General features: G+C 42.4%; 1 protein-coding gene across 1 annotated transcript in view; it reads right to left on the bottom strand.

Annotated features, from left to right (window-relative positions):
• Positions 1-7,755: 7,755 nt before the first annotated feature.
• LOC145439206 (ran-binding protein 9-like) overlaps positions 7,756-13,094 on the bottom strand; it is a 333,125-nt gene continuing 327,786 nt past the window's right edge. The window contains exons 11-14 of the mRNA XM_080316701.1: positions 12,730-12,905; positions 10,469-10,605; positions 10,295-10,406; positions 7,756-8,179 (exon numbers count right to left, since the gene is read on the bottom strand). Coding sequence (XP_080172827.1) covers positions 8,049-8,179; positions 10,295-10,406; positions 10,469-10,605; positions 12,730-12,905 — 556 coding nt within the window. The 3' untranslated portion in view covers positions 7,756-8,048. The remainder of the gene's footprint in view (positions 8,180-10,294; positions 10,407-10,468; positions 10,606-12,729; positions 12,906-13,094) is intronic.

Here is a 13,094-nt window from a genome sequence, read left to right as displayed (position 1 = left end):
TGTATTATTCAAAAGTAGAAAACAACGACAACAACTGACACAGCACGTGCACACTCCGCCACAGCTCTCTCCGACACAACCAAAGACCGCCGCCATACACTACTTGGTGCAATAGTTCACATGATGCACATCACAATACCACATTTCCCCTGATCTAAAGATCATAATAAGCTTACAGTTACAATGGTGACCCAAAGATAGCAACATAACCAAGCAAGCATAGAACCTACCCAGCTATAAGGTGAGATGACACGCAATCATAAATCAAGACAGTAGTCTAGGCCAGGGGTGGGCAATTATTTTCCTCCGCGGGCCAAATGAGAAAAATAAATACGTTGACGGGCCGAGTGAAAAATTCTAGCTATATTCTCCAGCTTAGTTTTATTTCTAAATTACATGCTGCTCAGTGAATGTGATGATGAACGAGAGAATTGTGACGTATATAAAGTCGGACAATACACAAAGCAACAACCATAAGCTGGGGGTATATCCCGCGGAGCGCGAAAATTTCTTTTGTATGTATGTATAAGGGGTTTTATGGTGCTCGACTACTAAGGTCTTGTGCACCAGGCCTGGGATAGCTAATAGTTAAATCAGATACGTCTACTCAGTACAACGAATTCTATGACCGGATTAACCATACGCGGATCAGTCAACATACATTCCAAGTTGAAGCTCACACTGCTGCGTGCAGCTACATTTTTTAAATATTGTCTCTGGTGATAGTACCGAGGACATGTCAGTAGGAAATGTTTGACAGTTTCTGGTACGCTGCACGTTTCGCAGAGACCACTGTCATGACAACTCATGCGATGGAGGTGATAGTTCAATTTACAGTGTCCAGTTTGTAGTCGCAATATTATGGACGATTCCCTTCGCGACAGATTTCGTGGACGGGGAATGCATGAGAATGGTGCATGTAAACGTATGTACGTAGAGTCTTGCTCGATGCCGTTCAATTCCGACATCCACTTCTCAATACATATTCCATTAGTGTGTGACTTCATTTCGGCAAGTGACAGAATGATTTCGTTTTCGTCATTGGATCCAGGTGTGCTAGCGGCGAGTTTTGCGAGTTCATCCGCCCTTTCATTGCCACGTATTCCTGTGTGAGCGGGAATCCAAATGAACGTCACTTCTACTCCCTTTGCTGCCAGGTCTCTGCAAAGTAAGACGATAGTTTCAATTAAACTATTCGAATTGCCATTATTTTTGATGGACACCAATGCGCTTTGACTGTCGGAGAATATCGCTAACTGTTTGGACGACATACATGCGTTGCTCGCCCAATTTAAACTCAACATAATTGCATATAACTCCGAGGAAAATATAGATTGTTTGGCGTTAACGCGTGGCCCAATGAGAATATTGCAATTCTTCGACTCAAAATGCTGCACCACCGCGTGTATTTGTTTTCGAACCGTCGGTGTATACTGTATACTTTCGTATAAGTACGATAGCGCGTCGCAATGTAATGTTCACATTCCTGACGTATGTATTCAGGATGGTGTGCCCCGCAGGTGATACGCCTCAATTTCAGATCGACAGCAAGCTGTTCATTCACCCAAGGCGGTACTGTACTCGGTTTCCTAGACTGTACATTAATATTTTGGACGGAAGCGGATCTGGTTTTCATATGAAACGTAATAAACTGATGCGATTCGGAGTAGAATTCGTGCCAGGATTCTCGAGTTAGTGATATGCAGGGGTGGTTTGGAGTTGCCAGAATAATACTGCGATACTTATAGCACGCTTGAAGCTGTCTTATGTGAATTGGTGGTTCACCGCAGGAATGCTGCAAGGCGTAGACTGGCGTGCTCATCATAGCCCCACAGCAGATTCTCAGAGCTGCGTTCTGAATTTCCTGTATTGCTTGTATGATATTGAGTGGCGAAAATAAATAGGCTTCACAGCCATACTCAATGACGGATCTAATGAGTGCTCTATATACAGCTAGAAGGCAAGGTTTGCTCGCACCCCATGATGTCCCGCTTGATACCCTCAGAATGTGCATCCTTTGAATACATTTCCCCACGACCGCATCCTTGTGGAGTCGGTAGGATAGGCGCGAATCAAAGATGATTCCAAGGTATTTATGTTGTTTATTGATTGAAAGTGGTGTACCTCCTATCTGAAGGCGTACTTGTGGTAGGTTCCTACGCTTGAAGAATATGACTACAGCTGATTTTTGCACATTGACACGAAGTCCCCATTTCGTTGTCCACTTGAGCACTTCATCCAAGGATTTTTGGATATTTTTCGCCGATGCGGTAATGTTCAGTCCTGTTTCCCACAAACATGCGTCGTCCGCAAACAAATTCATTGTGCTGGTCACTGCTGTGGGGAGATCATTAATCATGACGCTAAATAAAGTCGGACTTAGCACATTACCCTGGGGAGTGCCATTTTCTAGAATGTGTGTATCGGATAGACTTTGTCCTACGCGTACTTGGAAAGTGCGATTGCTGATAAATGAATATGTCCATTTCAGGATGTTGCCGGATATTCCAAGCTTGTGAAGCTTATAGATCACCCATTCTCGCCATACCAAGTCATACGCTTTCTGGAAGTCAAGAAATACTGCTATTGTTGAGCGTTTGTTCCAAATTCCTTCGTATATTTCATCATGAAGAGTCATGATGCAGTCTGTTGTCGATATCCGAGCCCGGAAACCACTTTGCACAGGACTAATCAGATCTTTGCTCTCCAGAAACCAATTCAGGCGATTCGATATCATTCTCTCCATTACTTTGCACGTGGTGTTCTTTAACGATATGGGTCGATATGACGCTGGGTCGGACCTGCTTTTACCCTCTTTTAGCAATGGGATGATTATCGCGTGCCGCCAGTGATCTGGACAATGCCCATCATTTCAATATCTATTGAAGATTGACAACAGATGATTTCGACTGCGTTGGTCAAGATTTCTTATCATCTGATGGCAAATTTCATCGGGTCCTGGAGCTGTGCTTTTTCCTCGATTTAATGCTCTTTCCAGCTCATTCATGGTGAAAGGCTTATTGATATCGTCGTCTGTCGTATTTTCTGCTTGCATAATGGGCACAATGTATTCGTTTTTGAACTCTTGTCGTCTGACCCTGAACTGCAAATCTAGATTTTGGTCACTACTGACCGACGCAAATTGTCCAGCAAGCGCGTTTGCTTTATCGGCGTTGTCTGTTAAATTAAGGCCTTGGGACTTGATGCTATTTATGACGTTCAATGTGCGGGTCCCCATCATTGATCGTACTGTTCGCCAAACCTTTGTTAATTTAGAATTGCTATTCAGTGATAAGCAGAAATCTTCCCAGTGAGATTTTTTGGCAGCTTGAATTGTTTTTCTTGTTTCTGCACGCTGCTTCTTGAACGCGATCACTGAATCAATATGAAAGGATAGTTTCATTTTCAGAAACGCCGCTCGTTTGCGACGAACTGCTCTGGAGCAGGATTCGTTCCACCAAGGAACACAACTCTTACTGTGGGGTTTTGATACAGGAATGCATGCTCGTGCCGCTTGTATGATTGCTTGGACCGAATATTCAATAGTATTATCACCCTTTTGAAGTCCTGACATTAATTTGTGTTCAGCAATTCGCCTATACCTGTCCCAATCCGCTTTGCGGAATGACCATGAGCGAAAGGATTTTCTGGTATAGCGATTGGTATATTGATCGCGTTGAATATGACAAAGTGATCGCTTCCTAGTAAGTGGTCTGTGACCGTGGTTTCTATTTTGATACAATGCATAAGTTTAACAGAGATGTGGCACCAAAATCCGACGCGATGTTGATGCGAGTGCCTGCCGTGACGTTGGTAATCACAAAATCATTGCTGTCAATCACTTCGTAAAGGTTCCGCCCATATCTGTTTGTGCTGCTGCTACCCCATAATGGATGATTCGCATTAAAATCGCCTACAATAATTGATTTCGAAGACAGAGAGTTCATGCATTCTTCTAGAGTGGCCTTAGAAAGTGATCGATTTGGTGGAGCGTAAATGTTCATGATGTTGATTCCTTCAACCTTGATAAGCTGTGCTTCTATCGGGTCCAATCCGGTCAGTTCAATTTCCTCGTATTGTACCCTTTCCTTGATAAATAAGCAGACCCCACCCCCATATATGTCTCGGTCTTTTCGAATGAGCTTATATCCCCGGATTTTCGGCTTGTAACGGGACACCAAGTGTGACTCTTGTAATGCTATTATCTGCGGTTCTTCCGCTAATTCTTCTAAAAAATGTTTCAGCTCATTGATCTTTCTATATATGCCGCAGCAATTCCATTACATTATTGTGAAGAACGTCCTTTGTCCCTACCCGACTTTTTTATGAGCTCTTGTAGGCTACGTCTTTCGCGAGGAGTGGACCCCCACCCTCAGTCATATTCGTGGTATTCTCGAGTGTTGGCTCGCTCGTTTGTTGACTGTGATGCGATTCCATACACTCTGAATTATCCATCTTATTTCCTCCACTAAAGGTCAGATCGATCGCACCTCCAATATCGACTTCAGGAGTCGTCATCACGGCATTGAGTCGGTTAACTTGGTTGTCGTTACTCTGATTGAATGCGTGATTATTTGTCACCGAGATACCAAGATTTTCCCCCGCTGATTTTTCTATGATAGCTTCAATGTCGATTCGATTTTTTTCTATAAAGCTTGTTAGCGTGTTTTTCATGACTTCGGCAATGAAACTACAGAAACCGGAAATTGGGATAGTGATATGATCCCCTGTCATCTGCACTATTGAGCTTTGTTGCTGAGATACTCTTTGGCGATATTGGTTTTCATCTGGTAGGCCTGGTAGGGCGTTTTTATTCGACACTTTTGGAGAAATGTCCGCAATTCTATACGAGGTAGCGTTCGGTTTCGGCAATGGTGGGAATTCACTGAGAGGTGGCACTACTGGATCACTAGCTTCGTTTTGCAACGTATTCCGCGCAGTCCAATAGTCTACCTTGGTGTTCGCCATTATTTTCTGAATCCTAATTTCCTGTTGATACCTTGGGCAACCAGTGTATCGAGCAGAGTGAGAATTGCCGCAATTAACGCAGTGGAGAACACTACTGTCACGCTTGTCATGGGTGTGGCCTGCTAGCGGTATCCGCATTTAGAGCAACGCTGCGCGCTTCGACAATGCTTCGATTTATGACCGAAGCGATTGCAATTATAGCACCTAGTGGGCGGTTGATTGTATACGCGAGGCCTAAATCGTAAGAATCCTATCTTAACCACTGCTGGCAAGATTGTCGACGCGAAACACAAAAGCACTGATTTACCGGGTATAGTTTCTCCATCAGCGCGATAGGAGAATCTACGCGCGAACGTAACATGTTGGTTTGTCAACGAATGCAATATCTCCTCATCCGACATTTCTAGTGGCACGTTTGTAATAACTCCCTTCACTTCTACTGGTCTGGTATTGTATAATTCCGTTCGCACGTCTATCGGATTTGTGCTCGATCCGAGATCGGTGCATGACAGTAGGCTAACTTCAACACTTGGTCACTATTCGCACATTTGACACATATATCTCCAGAGGGAAGGACTTTCACATCCTTGTAATTACCGCCCAGAACTGCGTATAACGATTTATTTATAGTCAACGGATTGTATTGCCGAATGCGCTTTTTTACACCTTTTATAATCACTGACTCATCAATACCAAATCTTGTAGAATTCCCCGTCGCTACCTCCTTTGAGGAAGGCGCAGGAAGTTCTCAATCTGCGGAGCGCTTCTGCGCCCCGCCACTACCTGACATAACTTGACTGTTTTATATCACACCAATATGCGATACAACTATTGTATACAGAGCTACAGAACGCTTCAGCTGATATAAGCCTACTGCTACGCGACTGTCGACTACGCGGCTTGTCGTTAATTAGGCCAGTCAACTATACGAGATCACGATGAGACGTCCTATCTCGACGGCGCTCAACACACGAATGAAAATTTCTTTTAATAAACTTCGGCTTCGCACCACCCTTCTGATGCTTTCACGTCTCCCAGTTTGAGAACAACTGCACTGAAATGTTTATTTTCTTGGTCGCTGCCTTCTGAGCAGTGTGCAGCTTGAATAACCTTTATGTTGAGCGAAGCTTGCAGTTTTTCTGAACTTCGATCTCCCTTGACCGAGTGTTTTTTCGTGATTTTGTCATAAGACCGACTTTTGTTAAAATTCTTAATCTCGGCGACATGCTCGGCAAAAACTGAAAGGACGGGTTTACCCTTGACTCCAGTATAGTGTATTTATAGTGTTCTAAATTTTAAACCAAAATCTTCTTTGAATTTCAGTTTTCGGCTTTCTTTTTGGGTTATACCGTTAATCCTTTATGTGAGCTGATAGATATGATGATTGATATAGCAAGCACAAGCACTGATTGACTTGTTTCACGAATTAGAGATTTGGAAACAGATCACGTAAGAAATAGAAACTCATACCGATTAATGCGTAATTTGACAATGGTACGTTTGAACTAAACTATACGGAAAGAGCGATTTCTTGTGTAATCAATCGCTACTCATACTTTGCCACGTTGCCTTCATTTTGAATCTGGACTACGCATGTCAGGTACGTAGGCAGCGTTATCGTCCCATATTAATGAACGGGCTTCAAAGTAAACGAATTTCCCGTTCATTTGATACGGCCAATGCTAGTCATTCAAAAAGCCAGTTTTATGTTTTGAATTCCAAGCAAACTTTCGCGGGCCGCGCATCAGAATAGCTTCGCGGGCCGCACTTTGCCAGGTCTGATCCAGGCGGTACCCTATCTCAAATAAACCATTCAGCTTCTTGCTCGGCATCAGTGTTAGCTTGCAATTGAAGATGTATTTATTCAAAAGTAGAAAACAACGACAGAGATGAGCATTGAGCATGCATTAGGATTAGGATTTGAACTGGATTTGTGAAATTTTGTCGGATTTGGATTGGATTAGGATTAGAGATTTTTTCAGGATGGATTAGGATATGGATTTACCGATTTTCTGGAAGATTGATATATCGTGCAGCGTCAAACTTTATTCAGATTAGTTATTTATGTACTTATGGTACACTAGGTGCCAATGAACATGAGAGGTGCAGTCCTACGCCAAGTTATCTTAAATCAAGAGAATTGTTGATTGTGAAAGAAAAATTTCCAATTCCTCCCTTGCATAAACTAGCATTTTTACTGAATTTCAAGTCAAAATCGGATTAGGATTGGACATGGATTTCAATATACAAAAGTTTTGGATTAGGACATAGAAATTCCAAATCCGCTCATCTATGGCACACTACCCCGACACGACCAAAGTATAGATAACTAACCTACCTAGGTTAGTTATCTAATATCTATATAACCAAAGGCAGTCGCCATACACTACTTTGTGCAATGGTTCACATGATGCACATCGCAATAACACAGGTTACCATATTTTGGAATCAGTATAGTACACTTTTTTTATAAATCATAGAAGGTAGTTCAACGAAAGCAGCTGATTTTGAAACATTTACTGGCAATCTTGGTGTGTTGACCCAAAAAAAGGTCATCACTCTGATTTGACTCCCAATAGACCCGCTCAAACGCCTGCATTACATATTCCGCGTCATCGCCGATTTTCAGTTCATCGTCATCCCGTTTTGAACGCCAGCCAGTATTCATGCCCCGCACAACAACGTCATCGGTGGCACTGCTATTTGCACACGATCTCCCGCTCTCCTTCTGTTGTGATATTACGAATTCACCACTAAAAGCTACTTCCAAAGCCTAGACGAAGTAGCTTTTAATCACGAAAAACTCATTTATTCTCGCCATACACAATACACAGAGATAGGGAACAAGTAGTGCTATAAAAGGTAACAGAAAGTATCATTTCCACACGTGACAAAGGCATGTCGCGTCATAAAGGCCAACACGAGCAACCTCATATTACGCCGCACAGTGAGATTTCAGTCTCCAGGGCACCGCAATCCATTCACACCGCACGGTAAACGCTCGTAACGCGTCCTTGCCAGGCTGCATTTCAATTCCAGGCGTAGATTTCAATTTCGTCGCACAAACAAACACCACGGCGTTATCGCAGGTAGTCGTGGACGGAGGCGAAAGCGCACGCGCCGATGTTGCACTGGGCCATCTTCTTGACGCACTGCTGCGCGTGAGATATCGCCATCAGCAGCGGCGGGGTCTTGGGCAGGTTTTGAGACTCTGCAAGAGAAAGATCGCACAAGTCACAACAGCTCACTGAGTAGCTGCGGGAAGGCGGACATAAAATTGCGAGAAAAATAACGAATGATCTCTACACAGGGTTGTAATGACTCGATTCGAGTCACGATTTTCTGATGACTCGGCTTGACTCGAGTCCTTTTCTCAAAATACAGAAATGACTAGACTCGATTCGAGTCAATCTGTGTAATGACTCGACTTGGACTCGACTCATTGTGCATGACTTGAACCAAGTCATATGACTCGAGACTCAGATGGCCAAGACCGACATTTCATTGTCATTTCGCAGAACAGTAAAGTAACCAGCCTATTGGGATTTCGTATATTAGTACTGGTACTTGAAAATACGACCAGAAAAGAAAAGTGAGGAATATTGGTATATTATCAATGCGAACCATTTGATATCACCGAACAGAGTTATAAAAGTGAGTGTAACAGGACTTCAACTAGAAACTGAGCAGTCAACACAATGACTTGGACTTGGACTCGAGTCATAATACCATGACTCGGACTCGAACCTCTGCTTGATGACTTGGACTCGGACTTGACTCGGTGGTGAATTGAAAATGACTCGACTTGACTCGAGTCAAAACCACAAAAGTGAAATTGACTTGTGACTCGGAGCTTCGTGACTTGGTTACAACTCTGTCTCTACGAAAAATAAAAAGTAATCAAAAGCACTGTATAATTTTGAATATGAGACATGCAGACAAGCAGATGCGATCGAAAAGCGGTCTAACATTTCAGCAGGCTGATTAATAAGCACATGTGACCATATACATGAAAATAATCGTGGCATTGCCAACAAATAGGGTAAACTAAACATCATCACTGGGCGGCTACGCCTGGATACAATTGGAATTGTTTCAAATCAACTCATGAACTAGAAATTGTGCCGCAAATCATTGTCTGGAATTCAAGAAGAACAGCTCAAAGGCCGTGATAAGTGCAATCTAAATCTTATGGAGCTTTGTACCTCAATGGGTCTGTGAACATATTTTCGTTTTGACTGAGATAAAAAAAAGACGTAGCCTAACTGAGAGACGCTGCTTGGGAAATGAAGAAATGCGGGTATGCTTGTCAACAATTAAACATCGTTTTAGCAAGCTACACGTTTGTATAAACAAGCATAACCATCGCATTAACACGTGAATAGATTTTTACAGCACCTTTCTTGTAAGTGTGTCGCGAGCGTAATATAAATTTTCTAGTGTGCCACAAGCGAAAATTGTTTGAGAACCACTGGAGCAGAGGGTTGAGTTCAAGTCATTGTGTTCCCTGTTGAGTTTTGGGTACAATCCAATTCATCCCAATTTTTCAACTCTGCCCGAGTGATGTAGAATGGCTCACATTCATAATAACATAATTTTCCTCAGTCCTAACAGTTTCTGGCCCTATTTTCCAAGTATCAGCACTGATAGACGAAATACCGATCATGTGGCGACTTTGCTATTCTTGGAAGTTACAATGAAATGTCTGTCTTGGCCGTCCTAGTCTCGAATCATGCACCACGACTCGAGCACAAGTCGAGTGAATACACAAATTGATTCGAGTCGAGTCACTTGACGCACTTGAAAAAATTACTCGAGTCAAGTCAGGTCACAAAAAAATCGTGACTCGAGTCGGACTTGAGTCGAGTCATTCAAACCCAGCCAAATTGCCCCTGTATCACAGCAACTGGATATATTTTTGAAAATGACGCCAACTCGCCGTGTTGTTAGCCGTTATGAGGCAGTCGCAAAAATACATCTCGCAACTCAGAAAGTAGCTATCTCCGATGGAGTACCAAAAGTATGCGGCCCGTCGATCAAACCTACTGCCTGAGTATTTTCATATTCTAAATCCACTGGAAGTAATTTTCGCTTGTCTTGACAATATCTACTTCTACATGCAATAAAGTAGAAATTTATGGCATTACTCCAGCTTCTACTAGAGTAGTCGATAGCAGTTCAATAGTCTGCATGGAACCAGGTCAAAAAATAATTGGATCAAATTCACAGTAACTCGCATTGAAAATCTAACGATAAATACATAAATATTTCCAATAGCCGGCACACGTCCTGTGTAGTAGTACAGCCTGTAGCCGTGTACTCTCACCTAATATCGCGCTGTTCAACGCCGCGCTGACTGGCTCCCTCTGCACAGGGTCAAGCTGGTGACCGACTGGACTGTTCCAAGGATCGGAATACGCCAGCAAGCTGTAGGCATCCTGGGAAGAAATCAAATCACAAAGCTACAGATACAATCAAATAAGCGCTGGCACATCCGTACTTCAAGCAATCTCTTATTCTTTTTGTTCGGGCCGTCTTCATTCTTGATGTCGCTGCCCAGTTCAAGTAAATGCTTCCCAAATGCCAGTATGTTGAGAATAGCCGTTGGATTCCCTCCGCACAATTTTCTTTGGAACGCTGAAAAAATTCCGACATCAGTCATTTGAAGTTTGCCGGTGCATTCGGCACTCGGGAGGCCCCTAATCCAATCCTAACCTACCATTACCCTAACACGTAACCCTTATATTCTAATTATTACGTTCACACCATATCTCATATTCAGTGAAACAATCATTTTCTAGCTTATTATTACAATATTTATTCATCGATTTCAGAATAATAAAAATAGTAGCTTCTACATTTCTAATGTTAAATTCGTAAAGAGCTGAATTTACTGGTACCCTACGACTGTACTTGAAGCGTTGCGGAGGATCAGATGCAGATTCCATGACAAACGTCAAATACCTTGATCTGCTCGGTTTTTACATCGATTTAGAAATCTGAGGATTAATTGAGTATTCAATTCTGAGTAGAACGGATTTTCTTTCACTAAAATCGGACAACTGGTATAGGAATTATTGAGTTTCAAAAAATAACATTCCATGCACACAGGACTGCAAAGCTGCACAGCACAGCTTTTAAACTATGTCTATTTGTAATCAAGTCCAGGAACACTTTGATTTGTGAGCTAGGAGGTCTATGTGTCTTTTAGGGTTGTTCAGATTTGAAAAACTGTCAGGAAACTTCGATACTTGTGATTTAAATGATGGTTTAGGTCACAAAACACTTTTATGAACAATTTTGATGATCTTAATCGTGATCTTCTATCCCCGAATAGCCCCCAAAGATCCACGGGGCAATTCTCCTTACTACTTGATCTGTAGTGTTGACCATGTCACCAGTTTATAGCTTTTGTGACGTCAGCAGTTGAAAACGGCCGCGTAGAGATGAGATATTGCAATAAAATATATTCTATTTCTTGAATTGTACCTAAACGCAGTCCTATAAAGGCCATATGCATCTCCGTTTTGCTCTGCAAAACCTCTCTATCATGTTCATGGGAATCATGTATTGGTTGCACGGTTGACATCAGCTTGTTTTGGATCGTATTTTGAAGAAGCGAAAACATTTTTTATCGCAATATCTCATCTCTACGCGGCCATTTTCAACTGATAATATCACAAAAGCTGTTAACCGGTGACATGGTCGACACTACAGATCCAGTAGTAAGGAGAATTGTCCCGTGGATCTTTGGGGGCTTTTCTGGGATAGAAGATCGAGAGGAAGATACCAAAATCGCTCATAAAAGTGTTTTTATGTACTAAACCAGTGGTTCCCAACCTTTTTTGACCCATCGCCCCCTTTTCAAGCTCAACACCGATCATCGCCCCCCAAATTTTGTGTATCGAAAATTGGGCATACAAACTGTAATCACCGGCGGGATGACTAAAAAAAAAAGGTCAACTTCCGCCACTTTTCTAACTAAATTTCCGTGGGTTGACTAAAAAAAAAAAAAAAAAGGTCAGCTGTTTTGACGCGTCATCGCCCCCCTATCGCCCCCTTTGTCCATTTTCGCCCCCCTAGACCGCCAAATCGCCCACGTTGAGAACCACTGTACTAAACCATCATTTGGATCACAAGCATCGAAGTTTCCTGACAATTTTTCAAATCTGAACAACCCTAGTGTCTATAAACCTTGCATATTGAATGAATTGGTGAGTTTCGCAAACTGCATTAACTTAACAGCCGATTAACCGAATTGTCCTAAACGTTTATTCTTATATTTATGTGTCTTGCGTATAATCTCAAAATAGTACATTGTGCCAAACTAAGAGTTTGCCTCGATTAGTCGGATTCTCATGTCTGTGACATCATATCATATTCAGTGATACGACTGTTAATATACAAGGGACTTTTGAATTCACTGCTAGTGGCCGACAATTAGGCCTGACAAGTTTCAGCTGCAGATATTTGGGTTCATTTCAATATCAGTAATGCACACATAATTCAATTGTACATTGAATTTTGTTGGACTCGGAACTGGACATTGCGTGTATTCACAGACGAATCCCAGAGGTTGTGGTGACAGATGGAAATTTTTTGCATTCTGATAGAGAATTACCAGAACTCGAAGATTTCGACTGAACTAGAATAAAAAAATTAGCCTGCCGGAAAGATGTTTCACGTGGGTTCCATCAAATCCCAAATCAATAATTCGATTACAGACTAACATGATTTGTCAAACACAAATGAAATACTGACGGCCGTCTTCCGTATCCATCGCATCTGCGGCACCCGCTGCAGCGTCACCAGAGCCACTTCCATTTGCAATCCGTGCCGGTCCTGGACAGGGCGGTGATGTCGAAAGATTGTTTGTCGCCGTGTCGTTTGCGTTTTGCTCGTCAGTGTCAGTGTCCATCTCACTGTCGCTGCAAACGCTGTTGAACAAATACACCGGGTTATCGGTGAATTTGGTACTTGGTGAAATTTGGATTGGATGACAAGTGCCAAATTTGCTGGCAATCGAATAAGAAGGTTAAAAAATAAATTTGTTTGACTCGAGGGGTCGCATACTTTTAGCAATTAATAGGAGGGACGCCACGTTTTCGGAACTGAGTACAACTAAG

This window comes from Botryllus schlosseri, chromosome 5, assembly GCF_051294905.1.
Source record: "Botryllus schlosseri isolate E-star chromosome 5, Bs_hap1, whole genome shotgun sequence".
In the NCBI taxonomy this organism is placed as follows: domain Eukaryota; kingdom Metazoa; phylum Chordata; class Ascidiacea; order Stolidobranchia; family Styelidae; genus Botryllus; species Botryllus schlosseri.
Note: the sequence above shows the minus strand (reverse complement) of the source record. Positions and strands in the feature narration are given on the sequence as shown.